The sequence below is a fragment of the Acomys minous genome (assembly GCF_964271855.1).
Source record: "Acomys minous genome assembly, chromosome: 3".
Lineage (NCBI taxonomy): Eukaryota > Metazoa > Chordata > Mammalia > Rodentia > Muridae > Acomys > Acomys minous.
In genome coordinates this window covers 81857295-81883164 of record NC_140485.1, presented here as the reverse complement: position 1 = coordinate 81883164, position 25870 = coordinate 81857295, and the positions used below count along the sequence as shown (strand labels likewise).

General features: G+C 47.4%; 1 protein-coding gene and 1 long non-coding RNA gene across 2 annotated transcripts; one reads left to right on the top strand and one right to left on the bottom strand.

The window, feature by feature from the left end:
• Positions 1 to 54: 54 nt before the first annotated feature.
• FKBP1A (FKBP prolyl isomerase 1A) lies at positions 55 to 21993 on the bottom strand. Its single transcript, XM_084777965.1, has 5 exons — positions 21750 to 21993; positions 21623 to 21670; positions 5291 to 5403; positions 2094 to 2256; positions 55 to 1132 (listed from the first exon to the last, which is right to left on the bottom strand). Exons 1-4 carry the CDS (start codon positions 21784 to 21786, stop codon positions 2128 to 2130), a joined length of 327 nt encoding a protein of 108 aa, XP_084634091.1. The 5' UTR covers positions 21787 to 21993; the 3' UTR covers positions 55 to 1132; positions 2094 to 2127.
• LOC311595345 lies at positions 8215 to 13340 on the top strand. Its single transcript, XR_014778408.1, has 3 exons — positions 8215 to 11477; positions 12799 to 12856; positions 13321 to 13340. It is a non-coding gene; the product is annotated as an uncharacterized lncRNA (long non-coding RNA).
• Positions 21994 to 25870: the final 3877 nt, after the last annotated feature.

Genomic DNA, 25870 nt, shown 5'->3' with positions numbered 1-25870 from the left:
CCTCTGTGCTAAAAGGGGCATGAGGCATGTGCAAGCAACCACATGACACAGAGCTGAGAAAAGCCAGCATAAAGCACTTTTATTGCAATAATAAAACTTGAAACGCATATGTGGTGCAAAGGGCAGGGGACAAAAGCATACTTTCTCTCACCAAATCACTACACAGGACAGCAGAGGGTGAGAAAGAACTGAAGGAAAAAAAGCCAGGAAGCCGAGATTAGCAGAGAAAGCCAAGCATCAAAACCCAGGAGATGCTGAAGCTGTGATGACCAGCATCGTTTTCTTAGAGAACACTCAAGGATTTGTCGTGATGGCTGGGCGTCCATTGGGTGGTGAGTCTACAAACAGCACCTTCAATTTAAACTTTCCATTAAAGTTCTTAAAATTTAGGAAGTGGAGCTTAGATAGTTACAAGATTACAAAAGTCCTGAAAATCCATTAGAAAAACTATAGGATGAAAAACAATTTAAGCCAGGTCACAAAGAAGGCTTCAGAGGTCCCTGCCGGCCCAGGGACAGACACTGTAGTGCCCAACACAGCAGTGAAGGGACCTGCTTTTTAAAAGGCAGACGGTTTCAGAAGGTGGGAGGGCTGTCAGAAGCAAAGGCTCTCTCCCTCCCTTCCCACTTCAGTTTGGGTAGGGCTTTCAGTTTAACAGGACCTCCCTCACTGGAGAAAAATCCAGCCCTCCACAGAATCTCGAATCTGCTATGGCTTTGCAGCGCAGCAGCAAGAATGTCTTAATATATAATAGATAAACTTTTCGTCCAAAAATGAAAATAAAATAAAAATTCTTGCAAATCCCACCCCCAACACCAACTCCTACTCTAAAGGTAACCCATCGCTTGTGCTGTTAATACTTGACAATGTACTTCATTGGAAACCTAAATCTGAAAACACTGAAACTGAATCTTCACCCCAAAACAAAGTAACTTGAGGTTTATGGCATACAGTTTAGGTCAACACACACACACACACAAGGGGAGGAGGACATGGAGGTGTCCGAAGCAGAGCTGAGTGACGGAACACATTCAGTCGGGTAGGTGTCTGTACAGAGTGGTGGGACATCAGGAAAAGCTCCGCATGGATTCATGTGCACCATCTGGAGGTACCAGATCCCTCCATGGCAGATCTGTTGGGACAGAAAATCTGTAAGTTCCAGCAACTTTGTTTTCTGTGTAGACAGCCACAATATTATCTGTCTTGCCAAGTATGTCCTGAGCAGCTGAGAGATCTTTCGAGACCAGGCAAGCACCTTCTTGGGCTCAGCTTACCACGTGTGATTCATACAGCATTTCTCTTAACCTAGCATTAAGTTTAGCTTGCTGAGGACAGGAGGAGGCTGCTCCTCTCACCACTAATGCTGCAGACAACACAATCATCACCAGAATCCAACTTGGCTTCAGGTTTCTAACCAAAGTATCCTCACCCAGCCCCTAGCTGCGGCCTCTGGATTCTAGGGTAGAACAAACAGCAAAGTCCTGGCCAGCTGTAAGGGTAACATTCATGTGTGAACAGACTCCAACAGCCACAAGGAGAAGGCCACACTACTGGGATGCTGAGCTCAGTGCTCTAAGAATGCAGGAGGGGAAACGAGACACAAGCCTCAGTTCTACTTTGCCACCCTAGGATGTGGGCAGGCCCTGTGTCCTTCACTGGGAAGGACAACTCACGCTCCTACAGTTTCTTCCTAGAACTGCCTGATCTCAGGGCTTCTTCCTTGAGGTGCTGCTCTGTAAAGACACTTTTCTTACTAGCTTCTAGAAGCACAGGGAAGAACAGAGCCAGAAAGAGTTTTACTTCTAAAAATCTAAACGTGCTAGCAGCACTAGGAACTTGGCCTGTGGTTCCAAAGATCTGTATAAAGTTTAAACAGCTGCTGTTACCACTAGCTCCTTCAAGATACATGCCACCCTGTGTGTGTGTGGGGGGGGGGGGGAGGCAAGCCGAGGAGAAAAGAGAGAGGAGAAAAGAGAGAAGAAGAGAGGAGACAGAACAGTCAAGCGGTGTTTTCGATCCTTGCCTCTAACAAATACTGGCTTAACAGGAGAGCAACAGAGGCAGCTAGAGCCTTCAGCACTAAGTACTCTTACCCATATGCAGGAGCTAAGGGGGGAGCCACCTCTGTCATTCCAGTTTTAGAAGCTCCACATCGAAGACAAGAGTAGCATACGGTGGGATGATGCCTGGGTGCCCAGTGGCTCCATAGCCAAAGTCTGGGGAGATGATCAGTTTGGCTCTCTGGCCCACACTCATCTGTGAAAAGAACAAGGATTAAACTCAGTGGGGCACACTCCCAGTCTCTGCACAAGCTGAGTCGGTTACTGGGTATCCCTGGCTAGGACAGTGTTGACCGAGACAATCTTGTGACTGCAGCTGCCCGTCCAGTGGGCAGCACCCACACCCTGAAACACTTGGGAAGCTGGCAGTCACACTAGATGAGAGCCAATGGCAATTAAAAACCCCTCTTGACTTATAAAAGGGTCAGCACATAACAATGTCACACAAACCGTTTTCATGCTATATTATTTGTACCATTAAGACAAGGGGAAAGGTAGCACGTATTTATACAGATGTAACCCATGGATGTGGCAAATCTGAACAGAGAAAGCGGATTGTACTTTGAAAAGAAGCTTAAATTAAAAAACACACATGAGAATCTGAGGACAGTCGACTATCTGAGCTTCCTATATTTATAGATTTTTTTTGGCGGGGGGTGAAGGTGGAGGATCTCACTCTGTAGCTTAGGGTATCATAGACTGGCCTCAAACTCTTAGCAATACTCTTGCTCAAGTTAGGTTAGGAGTCAGGCACGGTGGTGCACGCCTATAATCTCAGCACTCTGGGAGGCAGAGTCAAGGGGATCTCTGAGTTCAAGGTCAGCCTGGTCTACAAAATGAGTCCAGGACAGTCAAGGCTACACAGAGAAACTCTGTCTTGGAAAAAAAAGAAAAAGTCAAGTTAGAATTATGTGTTTGCAACTACATCCAGTTTATACTTACAATCTTATGGTGAGACACTTGAAAAAAAAAAAAGACATTGATTTTCCTGGGGAACAAGACAACATAAATACCATATATAGTATTTATGCATTTATACTTATTAACAGAAGATACCTTTAGAAAAATAATAGTGAGCCAGGCGTGGTGGCACACGCCTTTAATCCCAGCACTCGGGAGGCAGAGGCAGGCGGATCGCTGTGAGTTCGAGGCCAGCCTGGTCTACAAAGCGGGTCCAGGACAGCCAAGGCTACACAGAGAAACCCTGTCTCGAAAAACCAAAAAAAGAAGAAGAAGAAGAAGAAGAAGAAGAAGAAGAAGAAGAAGAAGAAGAAGAAGAAGAGGAAGAAGAAGAAGAAGAAGAAGAAGAAGAAGAAGAAGAAGAAGAAGAAGAAGAAGAAGAAGAAGAATAGTGTAGCCCTCACTAACATGAAATTTACTATGCAGCCAAAGCAGGCTTCAGCCTCCCAAGTGCTGAGATTACAAGTGTGAACTGCCATGGCTGACCATGGCTTTATCTAACAAAATTCAAAATAACCATTCCCATTAGCTCAACAATTCTACTTTCTAGATTATCCTGCTAACAACCTACACATGCTGATCACAAAGCATACTGACTTTATAAACATGTCCATACTACAGATTAGCCATCAAAAAGTAAGATCCCAGTGGGCTTCTAAGGTACAACATGGAAACAGGGTCAAAGTACTGTTAGATGAAAAGAGAACCTTTCAAAATTGCACCTGTTGCTCCACCACACAACAGGGACATATGCACAACCATGTTCATAGCAGCCTTATTTGTAATAGCCAGAACCTGGAAACAACCTAAATGTCCCTCAGTTGAAGAATGGATTAAGAAACTGTGGTACATTTATACTATGGAATACTATTCAGCTATTAAAACCAAGGAAATCCTGAAATTTGTGGGTAAATGGATGGAACTAGAAATGATCATACTGAGTGAGTTAACCTGGACTCAGAAAGATTCACATGGCATATATTCACTTATAATTAGACACTAGCCCAAAAGACATGTCCCCTGAAAGTCTTCACTTACCACGAGATTGGGAGAGATGCGGGGACATCCTACTGGGACTCTAGGTGAGGGAAGTATAGGAGATGGGGAAATAGAAGGACCCAAAGGGTCCTAGAAGCCTACAAGAAGCACATCATGATGGGCAGATCTGGGCCCAGGGGCGTCTGCTCAAGCTGCTGCACCAACCAAGGACAATCCATGCAGTAAATATTGAACCCCTACTCAGATCTAGCCAAGGGACAGGACATTCTCCACAGCTGTGTGGAGAGCGAGGACTGACTCTGACATGAACCCAGGGGCCCCATATTTGACCACTTCCCCTTGGTGAGGAGGCCTGGTGGCACTCAGAGAAAAAATAATCAGGCTACCAAGATGAGACTTAATAGGCTGTGACCATACGGTGGGGGATGAGGTCCCTTTTTGTCACAGACCTAGGGGAGGGGAATAGGGTGAAAAAGAGATGGAGGGAGGAATAGGAGGAGACAAGCAAGGGGATAACAATTGAGATGTAATCTGAATAAATTAATTTTTTAAAATTGCACCTGTGGCAGGATCCTGTACCTGGGAACATGGAGGCAAATCAGCATCAAGAAATGGAGAAGGGCATGTGCCTCACCCCCCTCACACATAAATGACCTAACAATTGATGGCACCTTCACTACCTGATGGTACTTCATAGTATAACCCTATAGAGGTTGCAACTGTGCCTAGTTTCTAGAACTTGCCTGGAGTTAATACTTGCACACATGTAAAATGAAGACTGCAAGACAGGCATGCAGTATTGTTCATGCTACCAAAATACTGGGAAGGACCCAAATGGCCTTCATTAGGGTGCTGGCTAACTGAATTATAGCACCCAGGACCCCCAGAGAGCATTCACCTATGTGGGTCCTGTCACATTCAGGTATGGAGTGTCAAAGATGGTGAAACAAGGCAATGTTACGAAGGTAAAGGCAAGGCAAGAGCATTCCGAGTCAGCTACACTGAACAAACCCCCGACGGGGCTGGAGACACTGCTCTTGTAGAGGCCTGGGTTCACGTCCCAACACGCACACGGCAGCTTACGCCCATCTCTAGTTCTACTTTCAGGGAATCCAATGTCTCCTCTGAGGGCATGAGACACAGATGCAGTGTGCACACATACATGCAGGTAAACATTCCTCATGAAGATAAAAGTAATACATCTTTAAAAACAAAGAATGAACCCTCACAGCATCTTATTTGTGGGGTGCTGGCAAACAAGGAGGACATACCTGGGCTACCCCTTCTTCCCAGCCTCGGATCACCTCCTGCTTGCCTAGCATAAACTTGAAAGGCTTGTTTCTGTCCCGAGAGGAATCAAATTTCTTTCCATCTTCAAGCATCCCTATTTAAAAAAAAAAAGCAATTGTAACATGAGCAACCAAGAGAAACACGAAGCAGTTCAGAACACAGTAGCACAGGTCCCATCATCCCAGCAGTGCCATGGGGAATTAGCCATCTCTGAGGGATTTCCTAGGGCCTCACTGGCAGCTCTGTAGTTGACCTGATGCCAATGCAGTCTGTTACCTCTCTCTTGCCCTGGAGTTAGAGCATGAGCTTCTGGCCATGACCTTCCCAGCACCATGGACTTCTCAGTTAGCACAGTGGCTTCCTGTTTGTGTGAGGCCTCCACAGCAACTCTGCCGCAGTACACAGGGAGCAAGCACATAGCATTCTCTCCCAACCCTGCTCCATGGCTGGCTGTGATTGTACACATTGCTGCTCTCCATGGCAGGTGCACCGAGTCCTCAGCTAGAGAGGAAACTTCATAATGGGAAAGAGACAACAGGAGAATACCTTTCCCAACACAAAAGAAATAAACACAAAACTTGGCTGGGTGTGGGAGCGCACAGAACTCAAGAGGAGAGGCAGGTGGATCTCTGTGAGTTCAAGGCTGGCCTGGTCTACAAAAAAGAGTTCCAGGCAGGACAGCCAGAGCTACAGAGAAATTTGTCTCGAAAAACCAAGCAACCAACCAACCACAAAACAAGAACCTGAGCACAGGCTAGCTTTGGAGCTGCCAGTCTTCCTGAGAAAGTAGCCAATAACTCGGACAACTAGAGGAACTGACACAGGCTAGCTTCACCCGATGCTGAAGCTTGTCCTCACAGCACATCCCACTTTACAGGTGAGCCTCTGGCAAGAAGTAATTTGCTCAAATGGTAAAACCAGACAAAAATCCTCATACCATGTTCCTTCAACTGGACTGCTTTCCCAAGAGTCAGGCAGTCCACACTGAAAAGGGAAGCCCAGCAATGGGGATCATAGAGGGTGAGCACTGTGAGAAAAGAGCGGTAGACATCTGTGGCAGACATCTGCAGCTCCCTTTTCAAAAACATCCCTGCATGGGTTTCTCAGGAAGCCTGTGTCAGCCAACTGGGACAGCTGACCCTGGGCTCCTGGAAAGCTCTCAAACGCAACCCCAGGCTGGAGGGGGCTAGTGGTGGGCCCAGAACTGATATGCAACACAATAGGGTTGGAAGATCCATTAAAAAGGAATTCTGTGTGTGTGTGTGTGTGTGTGTGTGTGTGTGTGTGTGTGTGTGTGTTTATTACAAGATGGAAAACCTTGAAGAAAAAAAACCTTCACCTAAAAACAATGTCAGCTCTGATCAGCAGTCTGAGGAAACAGATGAACTGAGAGCGTTATCACAGTTGCCAGACTTCTAGACATTAAGAAAATAGGAAACAGGGTGGAGGCTGCTGTCCTGAGTAAGAGTCAAGACGGATGTCCTGGACAAACTCGGCTGCACACAGCCCAAGACTTGAGGAAAACAGGACCCACTCCTGCTCCAAATCTGTGGAAGAAATAGGAGGTGGCACCCTAGAACTGCTGGGCTGGGGTCTACATTTAACTTGCTTTTACCAGAATACAATTACCACACGACAGAACTGACAAACAACAGACATGAACGGTCTATTGGTGATGAGGGGACCAGTCTCTAGACCACAATAAGTACTACACAACATGCCCACTGACAGTGCAAATTCAGCCATAGGAACCACCCAAGCCCAAAATTATGAGAAAGATGCCAAGACTCTCAGAATCCTTTCCCTGGAGATGTGAAAGACTCTTCATTCTGCTTATGAGACTGCTTTAACAGAAATAAGGGAGCCAACTCTAAAACCCTGTAGCTCACCCAAGGTCAGAGCCAATGAAGAGGGGAACCTGACTCCAGCAAAAAGTTTTATTTAGCCCAGCGAGCACTGTGAACCATGAAGGGTAACTGATAACCAGAAATAGCCCCTCCTGGTCTGGGCTCTTCTGAGCAGACCGTGAGCTTTAGGATCCAGAACAAAGGAGTAGTTCTGACCTTTAAGTTTAACTGTCTGCAAGAACTTGCTTGGAAAAAAAAATCAGATAAAAGGAGCTGTAGAGATGGTTCAGCGATTAAGAGCACTGGCTGTTCTTCCAGAGGACCTGGGTTCTATTCCCAGCACCCACATAGCAGTGGCTTACAACAGCTTGTAACGCCACTTCCAGGGATCTGAAGCCCTCTTCTGGTCTCCATGAGCAGCAGGTATATACATGGTACATACACTTAAGTTAAGATCAATTAAAAAAAAAATCCTGAGCCAGGTATGGTGGCACATGCCATTAATCCCTGCACTTAAGAGGCAGAGACGGGCCAACTTGATCTTCATGGAAAGTTCCAGGACAATCAGGGATACACAGAGAGTGCCTGTCTCATAGACAGACAGACAAAATAAAAGGTCCTGAGAAAAACATGACCAGAGGGACACTTGAGCCAAGGCTATGGAATAGCTTAGACCCAGACTCCCGCTTCTGATGCTCCTGATCCAGCATCGACTTTCTGGAGTGGCTACAGCCCATTCCAGAAGGCTGAATTCAATCTCAGCCTTTCTCTACACCAGTTACAGATGATGTACACAAACATACAGGCCAGTATGAGCCCTAGGCTAATGTACTATTTCTCTTATTTTGTCTACTATTTCCCTTACTCTGTTTACAGGAGTTTTCTAGAAAAGCTCATTCTTAGGGAAAAAAAGACCCAAGAAAACAGCTCCTGAGTTAGAGATAGCTCAGCTGGTAAAGTTCTTGTTATGCAAGCATACACTAAAGTTCAGCACCCATGCTTTAAAAAAAAAAAAAAAAAAAAAAAAAAAAAAAAAGGACTGTGCATGGGCAGTGAGGAGTAAAGACAGGCTTCCTAGGCAGCCAGAGCAGCCAATCAGCTCCAGGTTCAATATGAGATGCCCCCATCTCAAATAAACAAACAAAGTAAAGAGCAACTGAGGAAGACAACCAACTCAACTGTTCATTCAGCTGTTCTTAACAAAGACTGTGTAAGGATTTGATGATGAGCACCTACTGCAGCCTCCATATGGTCAGAAACACCAATGCTCGGATGTAGTTCCAAACTACTACTCGCTTTGGGGAGATAAAATCTGCTCTGAAGGCATAATTATGGAGGCAGTAAGAAACAGCAAACAAACAAACGAACAAACAACAAACTAGTAGCTGCCCAGAACTAAGAGAGAAGTAGAACAAAGGATTCTTAGTGTAAAAAAAAAAAAGTAGTAGAGGACATGTCATTATATACCTGTGTAATCTGTCCACACTCACAGAATCTATAGCAGGAGCATATACTATGGATCACTGTAGGGGAAAAAATGCTTTTTTATACGCACACACACAGTCACTCCTCAGGCACATTCTTTTTGTGTGAGTCTTTCATTGGAACTATACCAAGCAGAGCAGGCTAGCTGGCCTGGGAATGCACAGACCTGCCTGCCGCTACCTCCTCACCTAGCCATCAGTGGAATTATAGGCACGTATCACAGCATCGTGTTTTCAGATGGAATCCAAACTCAGGTGCTCATGCTTGCAAGCCAAGCGCTTTGCCAACTAAGCCACGGGTACAAGACACACAGCGTGTACGTCCCCATTCACGTGCACCGCCTCACTTCTGTTCCTTCCTCCAGTTTCGTGGAGAATCGATAGCTGCTCCAAAGGCAGGTGGGGGATGCAAGCTCTGTGGACCTGTCAGACAAAGCTTCATTTGATCTACTCAGCACGCCCCAAAGTAGTGTTGCCACTAGAAGTAAACAAGTGGAATACGACACCAAACGTGCTTCCCTGATATGTGACAACAGGACCAGTGTCTGTGTCAGGACCCAGCACACATGCCGACACTGTATGTGCACAAGCAAGCAAAATGTGTAAAAACAGTCCTCATGAGTAATTCTCATTTTTCAAAAGAACCTAATTATGATTCTACTAAATATGTTTCACAATACATTAATGAGCTGTAACCCACAGTTTAAGAAATAAAGTAAGCTGGGCATGGTGGCGTAGGCCTTTAATCCTAGCACTTAGAGAGGCAGAGGCAAGCAGATCACTGTGAGTTCGAGGCCAGCCTGGTCTACAGTGGGAGTCCAGACAGCCAAGGTTACACAGAGAAACCCTGTCTTGAAATACCAAAAATAACAACAAAAACAAAAACAAACAAACAAAATGCCTGGCTAAATCAAAAGAAATATCCAAAATAATTCTCTTTTTTGTCAAATCTGAACATGGCTCTGACCTGAGTAGGATCACATTTTGATTATGATAATAATATGCAACATACTATGACTGCACACTCCTGCACTCCCAAAGGCAGCGGAAAGCTGCATCCTGCACATGACACACACTGGAGCTGCTCTGCCTGAGTTGCCTCAACTCACTACCAGCAGGCAAGACACTCAGAGGACCACAGCTTCTATCTGCCACTGAGGCAGTTAGCTCTTCAGTGAGGGATGTCTAACTCCTTTATTCATGTGGGACACAGAGGGGCAAAGGCTCTGTTAGCTCAAGAAACCGGATCACTACCTCCCTCTCTTAAACTATTTCACATGAGCTGCTGCCTAAGGAAGGAGGACATGAGTCTTGTTCCAGAGCTTCAGACCGTAGTCATCTCCTGTCGATCTTACCTGTGGAGCTGAAGGATTTTTTTCCCTTATAATCAAGTTTTTAAAAAGTTGTACTTATTTATGTATTTTATGTGTAAGGATGCTTTGACTACATGTACGTACGTACACCAGAAGAGGGCGCCAGATCTCATTATAGATGGTTGTGAGCCGCCATTGTGGTTGCTGGGAATTGAACTCAGGACCTCTGGAGCATCTCTCCAGCTCCCCAGTAATCAAATTCTAAAAGGTAGATAAATATCCCTAGAAGTAAGGGTAGCTGAGTGGGTGTCCCCACGGGCCCAAGCTAAGAGGCTGTAGAAGGAGGAGACCCAAGGAAAGCAGCAATGGTGGAAGGCCTGAGTGTGCATGGAGCTTACTGTGAGTCAGGCTTCTCAGCTTTGATGGCGGAACACGAGAAAAGCACATGGAAACAGCTAGACAGGACTTCCATTTTCTACCAAGATGAAAGAAAAGGACACGACTGTCTCTGAACAGCCAACCAATCAACTACCCGCCTCTCTACAGTACCTAAGAAAGCCTCCATGAAACAATGCATTCAAGACTTTAGACACATAAGCTCTGAAAGGTGGGGGAAAGCAGGGCCAGCCTCCAATGGCCCTAGCTCACATCCTTGAGTGTTTCCTGAGGTGGAACAGGGATGCTCCCCAAGGAAGCAAGAGTCAACAGGACAGACTACCACTTATTTACCCTCCGCTCCATACACAGGAGAGAGAAACTGGGATCTGCTGGGCGTGGTGGCGCACACCTTTAATCCTGGCACTCGGGAGGCAGAGCTCTTTGAGTTCCAGGCCGATCTGATCTACAAAGCAAGTCCAAGACAGTCAGGGCTATTTTACAGAGAAACCCTGTCTAGAAAAACCAAAACAATAACAAAAACAAAACAAGTAAACAGAGGATTCATATTCACACTGTAGCAAATATTACTTCATCGAATGTGGGGAGTGTATGTGTGTACACGCGCATGCGTGTTCATTCCTGTGTTCACTCGTAAGTGCTGTAACACACTAATGGAGGTCAAAGGGCAAACCTAGACGTTAGTTCTCACCTCTCACCTAGTTTGAGACAGTCTCTTGATCACTGTTTCATACTCTGGGCTAACTGGCCAGTAAGCTTTCAAAGACTCTGTCTTGACCTTCCATCTCACCACTGGGGCACTGGGGTTACATGCTATCATGCCCAGCTTTACATGGGGATATGGAAATACAGGTCCTGAGCCACCTCTCCAGCCCACAAGTGTTACTTCGAAATGGATCGTGGGCCTAAATATAAATGCTAAGCCTGGGCAAAGAAATCCTTGCAATCTTAGGCTAGGCAAAAGATATGGTATCAGAAAGCACAAGCCATAAAAAACAGAACAAAAAACAAACCAACAAAAAACCCAGACATTAAAATGCACTTAAATTACTTTAGCCAGGCAGTGGTGGCACACACCTTTAATCCCAGCACTTGGGAGGCAGAGGCAGGCGGATCTCCTGAGTTGAGGCCAGCCTGGTCTACAGAGTGAGGTCTAGGACAGCCAAGGCTACATACAGAAACCGTGTCTTAAACAAAGAAATAAAACAATAAAGAACTATAATAAAGGCAAGAATAAGGAAGGATGATTGCCAAGTTCAAAAGCAACCTGAGCCATATAACAAGCTGAGTAAGAAAACAACCAAATTAAACGAGAAAGCTTTGAACCTATACTTTACTGAAACAGATGTACACAGAAGTCAAGTGAGCATGTGAAAAGATGTTCTATATTCTTAGTCATCATAAAATGCAAATTAAAACCATCAGGAGGGATATTACTGATTAAAGGATTAACTAAGAGACTGGCCACATCAAGTACAGAGAGGACATGACACTGTTGGTGCAATGTAAAACAGAGTCAACTACTTTGGAAGGACCTGCGTGAGAACATTCATGCCCCAGATGGCCCAGCCGTCCTACATTTCAGTGTCATCCTAGAAAAATGACAGTCTACACTCATACAAAGACTCATACACAAAGGTTTAGAGCGATTTTTTTTCTCCCCGAGACAGGGTTTTTTTTTTGTGTAGCCTTGGCTGTCTTGGACTCAGTTTGTAGACCAGGCTGGCCTTGAACTCACAGAGGTCCACTTGCCTCTGCCTTCTGAGTGCTGGGTTTAGAGCATTTTGAGTCATTCCTAAGAACCAACCCAAGCACCCATCAAATAGAAAATAGACACATAATCCAAACACAGCAACAAAAAGAAACAAATTACCTATACATGGAAGTCAGAAGAATCTTCAAATACTTACACTGAATAAAAGAAAGCAGCAGAAGACTAAATACAAACTGGCTGGATGTGGTGGTGCACATGTATTATCCCAGCACTCCAAGAGGCAGAGGCAGCAAGATCTCTGTGAGTTCTAGGCCAGCCTGGTCTACAAAGCGAGTTCCAAGACTAGAGACCCTGGCTCAAAAACAAACAACAACAACAACAACAACAACAAAAGCAAACCAAGCTCTGCAACAGAAAGCACTTAAGCAGCTGGGAAAGGACACAGACGGAGCCTCACAGGTAAGTAGCAGGCTTAAGAAAATGTACACTGCTGTAGTTTCAACAGTGCTTCACTGTAAATATAAAGCCCAGGCTGGCAGTAGCCCGTCACCTCCCGCCTCTGACTCCAGGTTGGCTGAGACTGTAAGTATGAGCCACTGCATCCAGCTAAAACACTTTAAACGTGCAACAGTTACTGTATGACAACTGTGCCTTAACAAAACTCTAAAAGGGAAAGTAGGTTGCTGATCCGGGAGATGCACGTCTATACTGAAGGCCTGGGGAGCGCATCCTGAGGTCAGCTACATCAACAAAGTGAGACCCTGCTTGCAACGACAGAAGGGAAAAGAAGTAAGTAGTGGCATTGACTAAACCCCTGCAGATGCTGCGCAGCTTGCGCTCCACACAGAGACTGGAAGCAGGGCAAGGAAGGGAACAGGTCCATCCCGGTCAACTCCTGAGCACCTGGAGCTCTTGAGCAGTGAAATATCTGCCAGTTACCAGCAGAATTTCCTCAAGGAAAAGCAGGCTCAGCTAGGAGTCCACTGAGGCGACAGTTCACACACAGCAAGCTTTCTGCTCTCAAGGCCACACTTACAGCTTCTGGAAGCAGTGGTCACTTTCCCTTCTGACTAGACACCAACTCCACCTCATGACTGACAGTTATTTGAAGAGCTGCAGAGCCTCCATTTCCAGTCTTAAATCATGGTACTCAGGTTCCATTGGCATTTGGCTCGGCACTTGGCTCCACTTGCCTGACTTAAGGACAAGCAGTAGGCTTCCATATTTAGACCTTCTTCCCTATGTGGCAAGCAGCAGCGAGGGATGCTCCTAGAAGGGCTGGATTTACTTCCAGAACCTTTAAGTTTCTAACCAGTGAGAAAAATGGGAAGAGCTGGGGGTGTCCCATGTAAGGCACAAGACCATGAGAGTTGGAAAGGCACACATCTCATGCAGCTAGCTTTTCACTGCATTTGAGCAATCAGACTCAAATCCTTGCAGGAGACAAAGATTTTAGTGCTAGGCAAGCACTCTACCAGCCACAGGCAGGTCTGGAGTGTGCTCTTGTTCACCAGTAATGGGCAAAGGGAGAAAAATCACAGGTAGCATCTGTCAAGCACAGGACCAGAGTGCCCTGGGCTGAGCTCGCTCCCCCTGCTTGGCTCAGGCCACAGAAACCAAGAGGACCAAGATCAAGACTCAAATCCACAGCCGCTGTGGTGGTGCACGCCTTTAATCCCAGCACTTGGGAGGCAGAAGCAGGCGGATCGCTGTGAGTTCGAGGCCAGCCTGGTCTACAAAGTGAGTCCAGGACCACCAAGGCTACACAGAGAGACCCTGTCTTGAACCCCCCCGCCCCCCAAAAAAGACTCAAATCCATGAGGACCATTAACTATGGTTTCAGATTATTTCTGGCACACTTTGCTTTGAGGAAAGCAGAGTCCCAATATGGCCTCTCTTGGGTGGGGAACATGACAGACAACTCAAAGAGACTCACGCTTTAGTGCTTGTAATGAAAGCTCATTCACAGTGTTCACTAATCTTTCCATGAGGTTTTCACAGGTAGTGTTTTACATTGACCCAAATATGAGAAGTTATAAAGAGAAAATTTTAGCCCCCTATATTTAAATTAAATAAAATGATCAAGTAATTGAACATCCTCAAACCAAAGCTAAGTTCCTGTCATTTACCAATGGGAGAGGGAGAACAGTTTGCTAAGGCCAAAATCCAGACAAGTTTCCTAAGTACAATCAGCACAGCTGCTGAATGGCGGGGGCGCCACCCAAAGGCACGTCAGTCTGCAGACTTGCAACTGAAACCACTCAGGACTTTCCCAGGTGGGAGCACTGCCAGAGGCCTGGGGACAGACCTATTTCCCTTCCCTATTAGACACACAAGCTCTCCAAACGCACTCCTGCATAACTTGTGTGTTAGAAAGACAACATTCCTATGCTAGGTTCACCAAAGGGGACAGAGGAACAGTCAGCTGTTCCAAAGCCGGTCATGGGGTTACTCTGACGATGCAACTGAACAGTGTGAAGATCAGGGCAGCACGGGTACCACTAGAACATCAGTCTAGCTGAGTACTTGCAACTGAGTCAGCAGAGGACAGACAGAAAGAATGCTGCTAGTAGTGAGGAGAAGCTTCTCACAACGATACACTTGTAGTGGAAGTTTTGGTGTCTTTAAAAACTCAGTTTTGTTATTATGAACATGTTTTTGTTTTCATCCTAGGTGTGGGATTATTCACACAGCAGCAGACCATCTGCCTCCTGTGGGCTCTGAGACGGGGCTCTTTGCCAGGTGCAGATAGTTTAATTCTGAGGACTCTAGAGAAAGAATAAATGTCAGAGCCTGGGGGTGGGGGTGGGGGTGGGGGTGGGGGTGGGGGTGGGGGTGGGGGCGTGCTCCAAGAAAGGAGGCTGCAGCTCCCCCTGGCTGCAGCTGTTGTTGCAGTCTGAGAAGCTGGAGATACACTGAAGTGAAGATTGGACGTGCCCCACGGAACCCAGTGATCCTAGCCAGGAGGAGGGAGAACTCCACCCTTCTCCCCACTGCCCTTCTTTCTTTCTTATCCAGTGTTGAGGTGTTGGAAGAGACTGGGGTGGAGCAGGGAGAGATAAGAAACCTAAGTTAAAATAGGTTTTAAAAGTAGCACCTACAAAACTCCACTACACTTAAAGAAAAAGCAACGGCTCTTCAGCGAGTGTTGGAGCTGTTTTAGTCCACTCTTAGGCCCCTGTGACTGCATGCCCGTGTAACCTTCCTGCACTGGGCTGCTTCTTAGAAGGATGCCCTTGAGGAACGGGTACTGCCAGAGGTCAAGCAGCTACCCAAAGAAGGGAAAGTAGCTCCATCCCATCACTTGCCTAGTTCACTAAATCAAGCAAGCATATGCCCAACTATGAGGAAACGCTTATCTCTGGCCAAGTCCCTTTAGGTTCCATGACCAAGTTTTCAAAGTCAATACCCACAATGGAAGGCGCTGTGCAACAATACGAAGAAGTCGTCGAGTAAACTCTTCCCTGTAGGCAACCATTCAGGTCCCGTTACTCTCAACACACAGCAGCGAGCTGGAGGTAACATGCGCTGCTCTAGATACACCCCTCCAGACGGCGCACCCCTTCCCTGGCTGCTGTCTCTGCTCTTGCTCTCCCTCAGGATGAACCTGAAGAGCAGCCTGAGAGTCTTTGAAAACACAGACCTGATTTCCCCTTGTTTCTTAAATCCTCCCACGGCCCTCCAGCTCTTCCAGAAGAGAATCTAAAATCCTTAAAGTGGCTCACGAAAGCTGCCATCTTTCTGATCTCACTGGTTTCACTCACACTTCTCCACTCCCAGCCCTTCGCTTGCTGCTGAGCTGCCCTAATTCTTACTCAAATAGGCCCTAACTCCATCAGCTATAAACCTAAAATGTGACTTTCTGAGTGAGGCCTTTGCCATTTAAAATCTTGCCCTTTCCTTGGCACTAATGAACAATACATTTTTGCACTACAGCTAAAAAACCTACAAGGGTAGGAATTGTGTTTTCCTTCATTCTTAAATTTAAAAATTCTTTTATTTTATTTTATGTGTGTTGGTGTGAAGGTGTCAGATCCCTTGGAACTGGAAGACAGTTGCAAGCTGCTGTAGGTGCTGGGAATTGAGTCCTCTGGAAGAGCAGACAGTGCTCCTAACCACTCAGCCATCTCTCCAGCCCCAGTCTTACCTTCTTGATACCTAGTACAGTACCCTGCACACAATGAGTTTATATAGGGAAATTAAAGATGCCTTCTGTGGGAAGGAGTGTAAGCTTTGTCACAGGTGAAAGCAGTCTTGGCGGGCTTTGCCCTTGGACACACCACGGATACTCCCTGAGATTAACCTTGAGATAGACCGGGTGGAGCCATTCTGGGCCTGGAATTCAGGAAGCAGACCTGGGGACTCCACCTGGACTATCGTGTTTCTAATCGACCCTCAATGAGAGGAGGAAATCAGCCCTAGCAAGTGATTCAGGCAGGCGGAGAGGAGAGAGGAGCAGCAGGGTCAGCTTGAGCGCACATGATAAAGAGGATCAGCGCACAGGCCAGAGACACCTAGGGACCCATCCTGTGGAACGGATACTGAAAGGTTCCCTCTTTTTTCCCTCTTGTGTAAGCTAGTTGGGTTGTATAATCAAGTTTAACTGTTAAAAAACAGAGCCAACAACCTTCTCCCCCTAGGTACACAGACCTGGGGTAATTTTTTCTCCTGCCAGCCTGAGGCAATGGCAACAAGACAAGGTGCCATTTCTTGCAGGAAGTTCTAGCTTACAGGTGCCGGTTGTTCCACAGGGATTTCAATGACTGGCCTCGTAGCCAAGGCTCTCCCCCACCTTCAGACACCATCACGGAGTAGTAGAGGGCAGGGTGAACTATGGGAGGAGTAGCACAACAAAGTCCACACAGGTGTAAGTACTTTCTCTATCCACACTAAAGGAAACAGAAACAACTACTACAGTAGCAGGAACGTGGGAGTGAGGCAGCGTGGTAGCTCTTAAACAGAGAAACTTAGTTCAAGAAAACACACAGGCCTGCATGATTGGTTGGCACACTTGTGCAAATCCCAAGAGACACAGACATCCCACAGTAGTGAGTGAACCTCAAAAGCAGCAAAACTGTAAAACTCGCTTTGGAAACAACTGAGGTGAGTTTCATTTGGGATTGGACTGGATCACTTTTGAGGGGAAAATGAAGATGCCCTTGTTCATGGCAGGGGTTTTCAGAGGGAAGACACCAGGAATTTTCAAGTTAAGATGGCCCAGCTAAGCTGGGCACAGAAGCATACGCCTGCAATCCCAGAACTTGGGAGGCAGAGGCAAGTAGATCTGTATGAGGCTAGCCTGGTCTACATGGTGAGTTCCAGGACAGCTTAAGCTACACAATGAGACCATCTTGGAAAAACAAAACCTGTGCTTAGCTGGGCCATCTTTTTGTTTGTTCTGTTTTGTTTGTTCTGCCAACATCTTACCAAGCTGAGGAAACTTAGAAATACAATCAAACCCTAACCTGTTCACACAGCCAAGGTAGTACGGGCCAGCTGCACCACTGTCACATGCAGGTGGCCACAACCACCCCCACTAACTCTACAGCTTCCTTACCCAGGCCCCAGGTATGGCTACAACTAAGCAATCACTTCACTCCTTCTCTTCTGAGTAACTACTCCCCTCCACCCTCCCACCACCCCCCTAGACGAGAGCTCCACTGCCTGGTACATGGAGCATAAGGAATCTAAGTACAATATGAACAGAGCCATAGCTGCCACATGCCTCTGTTCACAAGGTGCCACCTTCTCCGACTTTACAGTAGCCAAAAGACAATGACAATTTACTTAAATTCCTAGAGCCCATTGGTGAGCGCAGGAGACCTACATCCTTTATGGAGCATGCTTAACAGCATTATGTCTGCCCACAGGCTGGACTACCCTCACACATAGGATTCAACCAGGTACTGTATATCCTCCAGAGGGAGAAGGTCAAAATCCATGAGAGTTCAAGGCATGTTCCTCCAGCTCAGAGAAAGTGTGTTCATGGCAGCATACCAAGTTCCCTATCCCCACTGCCTGTTATTCCTTCACACAATCCACTCCAGTCTCTGGGCTTTGCACAAGAACTCTTCCTCCAGATGACCACAAAGCCCACTACCAAAGTTGCTGTGAGTGATGCTGGGATGGGGAGTTCACTCATCAGGACTTTTCCAACTCTCCATTAAAAGCAAGGCCCCCTTCCCCATCCTTCTGTTTTAGTCTATTGTGCCTCTTACTACATGACACGTCACACTGTCATACAGGTCCCCTCTTGAGCTAAACCCTACTAGATCAGGCCTTTCTCTACTTAAGTTTACTGGCTTTACTTGTGCCTGATTTGTTGCTGCAGAAGCGGAGGGATTGGGGAGGGGGGGGGAATCTTGTCACAACTCTTCTACATAGCTCCAGCTTGTTTTGTGACAGACAAGACACACTAGAAAAATATCACCTGAGGCACTTCTTAAATAATCAGTTCACCAAGAAACAGCTGGTGGAAGAGTGAATAAAATGAAGCAGAGAAGAAGGCTGAAGAAAAGTTAAAGCTAATGGGCCAGGCTTGTCTTAGAACTCTGACAGCCCCAGGCAGACTAGGAGACAGACACAAGAGGCTATGGATGACTTAAGCCTGATCTCAAGGACAAGGTGTCTAGCTACAGGGCAATGTACTATGATAAGCTTCACGGCAACCATGAGGCGGGGGAGGGGAAATATGTGGAAATCCACTCAGCCTTCAAAGACTTAACTGTGCTTACTGCTTACTGTGCCACCTCTTCCCTCCTGTCTCAGCCAAGGTTTGTCGTACCCCCTTAGCAATCACTTCATATTCTCAGTGGCACCTCAGAGGCTTTCTTGGAGGTCGAAAGCCCTAGAAAAAGGCTTAACAGTGGCACAAAGTCAGTCCTTACTAGCATTTAAAACATCCTTGAGGTTGAGGGCTGGGGATGCAGCTCAGTAGCTGAAATGTTTGGCTAGTTCCTGCGAAGTCCCAGGGTTCATCCCTAGCATGTAGGGGTGGGGGTGGGGTCTGGTCACCTTACTTCCTTTGTTGTTTCTCTGGACCCATTCTAAATCAGCGGAAATGGACTCCTGGCTAAACTCACATGATCAAGAATACTGATCCAACTCAAGCCTCAGTCAGTCAGCGGAACAATATGAGCCAGACATTCTGAAGGAAACAGAAAAACCGAGCATGGACTTCCACCACCCACCACTCAGAAACACAAACAATGACCGGAGAATGACTGAGGTCGGCAGAGAGGGAAAACCAGAGATGAGAAATAGGGCGTTCTGTCTTTGAGGCTCCTTTTCTTCTAATCTTAAAAACAACCTTCTCTCTGATCACAGGCCTTCAAGATAGTCAATTCCCAGACACTTAAAAGTCTTGATGCTACGGATGTGATCTCACAGCACTTCTACCCCCTCCTCTCACGCCCCCACAGGTCTCAAACAGGTTCTTCCTGGGAGGCTGGTGGCAAAGACTCTCCGGAACAAAGCCACCCGCCCTCGGGAGAACAGCCTATTCTGTGAGCACGAGGCACAGCTGGCTTCTCACTAAGGCGTCTTTGTGGAGTTTATCAAAATGAAATAAAAAAGAAAGCTTTTGTTCTAATGCGTGCCAGGGTCCTGCTGTTGTTCTGGGAATGTGTGGGTGGGTGCCACCCGCGTGGAGAACAGACTTGAAGAGGCATTAGGAGCCCTAATGGTGTTCTGGGTCCCACAGCCATCTGTTCTTTCAGGAGAAGGCTCCAGGAAATTATTTCTACCTACATGCTGGTACTTGGTTTTCAGCAGCAGTGAAACACAGGCCTCACAAGGATGACACGCAGTCTCGGACACAGACAGATACAGCCAGGCACTGTAGTGTGGCTGCCACAAACCAAGGTAAAGAGGGCTGTGGGAATTCAGGGAACTGTCCACTGACCCACACCCTCAAACCCTTAAGCCAGCTGTTCTCAGACTGTGGGTTGCAACTGCTTTGGGGGTCAAATGACCCTTTTATAGGGGTTGCCTTAGGCCTTCAAAACCATGGATGTTTACACTATGATTCATAACAGTAGTAAGCAAAAATAATTTTGTTGTTGAGGGTCAGCACAACGTGAGGAACTGTATTAAAATGGCCTTAAACATACTTAGAAGAAGAAACGGAACAGTATTCTTTTTCAGCTTGTTATCAAAGATGACAAAACGGATGAGCCCTCCAAGACTAAGGTGCTGACTGTGGTCCCATCACAAGAGCTACTTAAATGTCCCAACTACCCTGCAATTTTGTCCATGACGAGAGTCTGCTCTCTCCAAACACATCTTTCAGTATTTGTCCCACTGGCAACATTTTAAAGGTTCCAGTCGTTAACTCCTTCCATCTCCTGCCCACTTCTCTACTCAAAAGGTCATAGAAATAAGGGGGGGGGGGGGACAGAAGGCAGGGTGTGGGTTGCCTTTCTTCCCTTCCCAGTAAGTCATCCCCCTGAAGAGAGGGATCCTCCCCTGATCATGGAGAGAAGGCAACTTGAGCCTGAACAGCTTGGCCAGATCAGCCAGGAAAAAAGGTGGGGGCGGTGACAGTGGAGGGGGTGGGGAGGGAGAAGCAGAAGAAACAGAGGAAGGATGGGGAGGGGGGGACAAAGGAAAGGACGGGAAAGGGAAGGGAGGGGGTAGGGAAGCCGATTCCTATCAGCTGTGGCTACACCACTCAGCCAGCCTCGCTATGAAGTCACAGCCAGCTACCCTCCCCCTCCCCAACCCAGAAAGACCTTGTAAGGGCATGGAGTCAGAGATGGTCCCAGGGCCAGCAGTCCTGCCGGTCTCGGTGCTTGAATTCTACCTGGGTGTGCACATCTTTAATTTTTTTTCCTTTGATTTAGTTACTGTGTACTGCACTCACGACCCCCACCCCCCACCCCCAGTTTCCTTTATCTGAGAAAAGTCTCTACTCCCAGAAAGGGGACACGGGGAATGAGACGGTGCATCTTTGCTCTGATAATCACCGCCATGGAGGGCAAGCTCTGCAAGAGGGTCAAAGAGTAAGAGGCACTGCTTTATCTGTTTCCTGAACGGCACGTGAAACCGCAATAATGACTTAGCAAGTAAGTGGGTTGTTTCCCACCCGCCCCAGAAAGGTGAATTCAAGGGTTCCCAGAGAAAGGGTGGCTGGCTGGGCAGACTAGGCATTAACTCCCCCTTTTAACTATTTAAGAGAGAACCCCAAAGCACGGGAAAGGCATCCATCGGGGCTCGAAAACAGTTTAAAGCTTCCTAAAGGGTCTCTGGTCGGGAGCGTGCGACCTCTGGTCGGGAACGTGCGACCTTCGCCAGGCGATGAGCTCGACCAGCTTCGGTTTCCCCGGCTAGACAGTAGGCACCCTGCAGCATCCCGGGGCTGCCTACCTCCCGGGGGTGTACGAGATTGCGCCTGCCCGAAATCCGGGCTCGGAGCGATGGGCCCAGCCTGTCTCTCCGGGCAAGGCCACCGCCCAGGCCTCGGGCGCCGGCCACGCGGCCACCACGCCCCGACTTACAGCCAACACCACCCCCCACCCCGCCCGCCGCCGCCCGGCCCCACCCGGCAGGCCCGACTCACCCGTGTAGTGCACCACGCAGGTCTGGCCCCGCTTCGGGAAGGTGCGACCTGAGGAGGAGGACAGACAGACCGCAGGTGAGTGGCTCCACGCGGCGGCAGGGGGAGCGGGCGGAGGGCGTCTACTCACCGTCTCCAGGAGAGATGGTCTCCACCTGCACTCCCATGGCGGCGGCGGCGTTGCCGGAGGAGGACAAGGACGCGGGCGGCGGCGCAGCGGGCGGCGTGGAGCCCGAGCGGACCTGGCGGCGGTTCAGCGGCTCGGCTTCGTCCCGGTCCCTCGGCGTGTCTCCTGAGCACGCGCGCCACACTGCACGGCACGGCACGCCCCGCCCTACTTGCGCGAGGCACTCACGTCCTTAAAGCCCGGGCGGCTAGGCGGAGGGACCGGAAGTCCGGAGCCCACAGATTCCCGGATGCAGCTGCGGCGGAAGAGGCATCCTGCTGGCTGCTCCCGGCCTTCCTCTGTGTATCTGTACCTCTGAGACACGGCAGGAATTACGGGGTCTATCAGTTACTCACAAAGTCATGTAGAGATGCTTTACACTTGCGCACAACTAATTGTCCTGTAAAGACGATAGTTGTTAGTAGGCCTTGCACGTTTGGAGCCAAGGAAATGTCCCTAAGTGGCCCTAGGTTCCGAGCTCCTCATTGGAAAAGTAAACGTTAACACTGTCCTGTATGAAAGTCCACTTTTGGGCTGGGCGTGGTGGCGCACGCCTTTAATCCCAGCACTTGGGAGGCAGAGGCAGGTGGATCGCTGTGAGTTCGAGGCCAGCCTGGTCTACAAAGTGAGTCCAGGACAGCCAAGGCTAACACAGAGAGACTCTGTCTCGAAAAACTAAAAAGAAAAAGAAAAAAAAGAAAGTCCACTTTTATCCGAATACATAGATATTGATAAATATGTATGGAGAAATAGACGGGCATGGTGGCGCATGGAAGGTAGAGCCAGGTGGATCTCTTGAGTTCAAGGCCAGCCTGGACTACAGCCAGTGCTACTCAGGGAAACCCTGTCTTGAAAAGCCAAAAAGAAAAAAAGTCACACACACACACGTATATACATGTGTACATACATAAATATATGCAAATGTGTGTATATTCACATATATGCTTGAATTCCCTCCTCACACAAGCTTCTGTGGGTTTTGAATACCTCCATGGACAAATAATCCACTACTTTAAAGAATAAACACTTAGTGGCTCAGGGAGAGGTTAAGAGCACTGATTGCTCTTCCCGAGGGCCTGGGTTCGATTCCCAGAACCTGCAGGGCAGCTCACAACTGTTTGGTGTACAGACACGCAAGTAGGCAGAACACTTATTCACATAAAACTGCCAGGGTTGATGGTGCAGACCTGTACCCCTAGTGCTGAGGAAACGGGTAAAGAGGATCCCAGGGGCTCACTTCCCAGCCAGTGTAGCCTAATTGGTGAGCTCCAGGCCAATGAAAAGCCCTGTCTCAAAAGAGGTAGGCAGGGCTAGCGCCGTGGTCCACGCCTGTAATCCCAGCACTGGAGGCAGAGGCAAGCAGATCTCCAAGTTTGAGGCCAGCCTGGTCTACAAAAGCAAGTCCAGGACAGCCAGGGCTGTTATGCAAAGAAAATCTGCCTTGAAACAACAGCAATAACAACAACAACAAAAGAGGTAGGCAGGGACTAGGCTCCCAAAAACTGTATGTCCACTTGAAGAACCAGCCTGCCTCATTTTAGGCTTAAAAGCCAAATTCAGAAATTCAGAAACTAGACCCTTCCCTCTGACCCTCCCAGACTGAAGAGCTGCTCCTTAGGGTTACACACCTTGGAGAGGCACACCTTCAGACTGCCTGAGTGAACTACAGCAAGCACTTTTTTTTTTTTTTTTTTTTTTTTTTTTTTTTTAGTGGAGGCCTCCTCCTGTAAGTCACAGAAGCTTCTAATTTTTTATGTGTGATATCTGGTTTCTGGTTCTGTTCTGGTTTTATGGGATCTGAATCTGGAGACTACAAACTGCTTTAAAGGTGTTCTACACCATGCCAGACCCAATAGTCCTACAAAACCGGAAAGCCCTGGCTTTGCTGAAGGCTGATGTAAGCCAGTTTAATCAATGTCATTCTTCCATTGGCAAAGCAGAGTCTTTTGACGAATACCCCATTGTTCTAATCCCTTCCTGGCCTTTGGGTAATATTCCAGCCTTCCTGGGCCCTAACAAAACCATGGTGGCCAGATTTCAGCAGGAAGTAGTTACAGAGCAGAATATGCAGACCCTGGAATGTTAGGTCAAAGGAAACTCCCTGGTAAAGGGGACAAAACGGCTACTTATAGTACTTATTTGCATATCACAATTATATGGCCTTAGTATATTTGTCCTAAAAAAAAAAAAGGCCAGGTGTAGTGGTGCACCCCTTTAATCCCAGCACTCAGGAAGCAGAGGCAAATGGATCACTGAATTTGAGGCCACCCTGGTCTACAAAGCCAGTCCAGGACAGCCAAGGCTACAGAGAGATCTCTCAAAAAATCTAAAAAAATAGAATATTTGTCTTTTTTGTTTTTGTTTTTGTTTTTCGAGACAGGGTTTCCCTGTGTAGGCCTGGCTGTCCTAGACTTGCTTATGTAGACCAGGCTGGCCTCAAACTCACAGCTATCCACCTGCCTCTGCTTCCTGAGTGCTGGGATTAAAGGCATGCACCACCTCGCCTGGCGGCAGAATATTTGTCCTATCTATGCTAACCCAACAGGTGTAATTTATGAATGAGCAATTTATCTTCTGATGCATCAGAAATTTTGTTTCCCTGCCCCCGCCTCCCCCCAGATAAATAATGCTAAGATCCTATCAAGGATTTGACAAGGACATATAAGACACATAAGAGGGAATGAAGAACCAGTCTGCCTCCATCTTGGACTTAAAAGCCATCTTATAGCCGGGCGTAGTGGCGCATGCCTTTAATCCCAGCACTCGGGAGGCAGAGGCAGGCAGATCGCTGTGAGTTCGAGGCCAGCCTAGTCTACAAAGCAAGTCCAGGACAGCCAAGGCTACACAGAGAAACCCTGTCTCAAAAAAAAAAAAAAGCCATCTTATAATAAAGACAAACTACTCATTCCTGTTTATGATTAAGCTTCTGGTTCTCCAGGATTGGGCTATGTCCCACTTGTAACCATAACTGCAAATGTTCCAGGAAGAGCCATCATGCCTTTGTTTCAAAAGTTGTTTATAGGGCTGGAGAGATGGCTCAGTGGTTAAGAGCGCCGCCTGCTCTTCCAGAGGTCCTGAGTTCAATTCCCAGCACCCACATGGTGGCTCACAACCATCTATAATGTGATCTGATGCCCTCTTCTGCAGATAAAGCACTCATATGCAATAAATAAATAAACAAATCTTTTTTTTAAAAAGTTGTTTATAAGCCATCTTGCACCCCTCCCTTTATTTCAAAAGGTTCTCTGACCGACCACCCATGCCTGCTTTGTTATGCCTACCTTGCAACCATGTCTTTGTTTCCAGAGGCCGTTAGGACTGACTTGTTTGCCCTGCTCCTAAAACCCCACCTATTTTGCCCACCAAATCCCCCATTTGGAAGCCTCCTCTTCCTCATGTCGAAGGTGGCTCTCTCAAACCCCACCTCAGGGGGAAGCAACCCAAGTACACGCATTTTTAAAAGCTTGCTTTAATTAACTGCTTGCTTTAATTATTTTGGCCGTGATGACTTGGGTCAGTAGCCTTTCCCCTCCCATCTTTGGAATTAACACAGCCTCCACACACATACATGCGCACAAATTTGCACATACACATACCCTCACACTAAGAAGAGTTACAGTTATAGTACATTTAGCAACGTCTGACTTTAGATTACCCTTTATTTCATTATGGAAGCCAAGAAGCTCTCTTTTGCTAGGTTGAGTTGAACTTCTGCTACTTGCAGCTAAAAGAGTCTTGGCTTATATAACCCCCCAGCTCACAGGTTTCCCCGCTGCTTGAAGGGTGTGTGTCATGACTACAGGGAGGTCTCCTGCTGAACAGGTATCAGAGTCACCTGCTAGAACCCAGACTGTTGGGCTGCACCCCCAGAACCTCACTCTAGCGTGACATGTGACCAGAGAATCTATTTCTAAAAAAATCCCACAGCAATACTAAAATTAGTTGCTTTTGGGTATCTGTAAATATTGTGGTCAGAGCCGGGTGGTGGTGGTACACACTAATCCCAGCACTTGGGAGGCAGAGACAGGTGAATCTCTGAGTTCGAGGCCAGCCTGGTCTACAAAGAGAGTTCCAGGACAGCCAGG

Coding starts and splice junctions, on each gene's coding strand:
- FKBP1A (XM_084777965.1), bottom strand. CDS start 21,786: ATGGGAGTGCAGGTGGAGACCATCTCTCCTGGAGACG. Junction 5,404..21,622: donor CTGCGTGGTGCACTACACGG/GTGAGTCGGGCC, acceptor TTTTTTAAATAG/GGATGCTTGAAGATGGAAAG. Junction 2,257..5,290: donor GGGAAGAAGGGGTAGCCCAG/GTATGTCCTCCT, acceptor TTCTTTTCACAG/ATGAGTGTGGGCCAGAGAGC.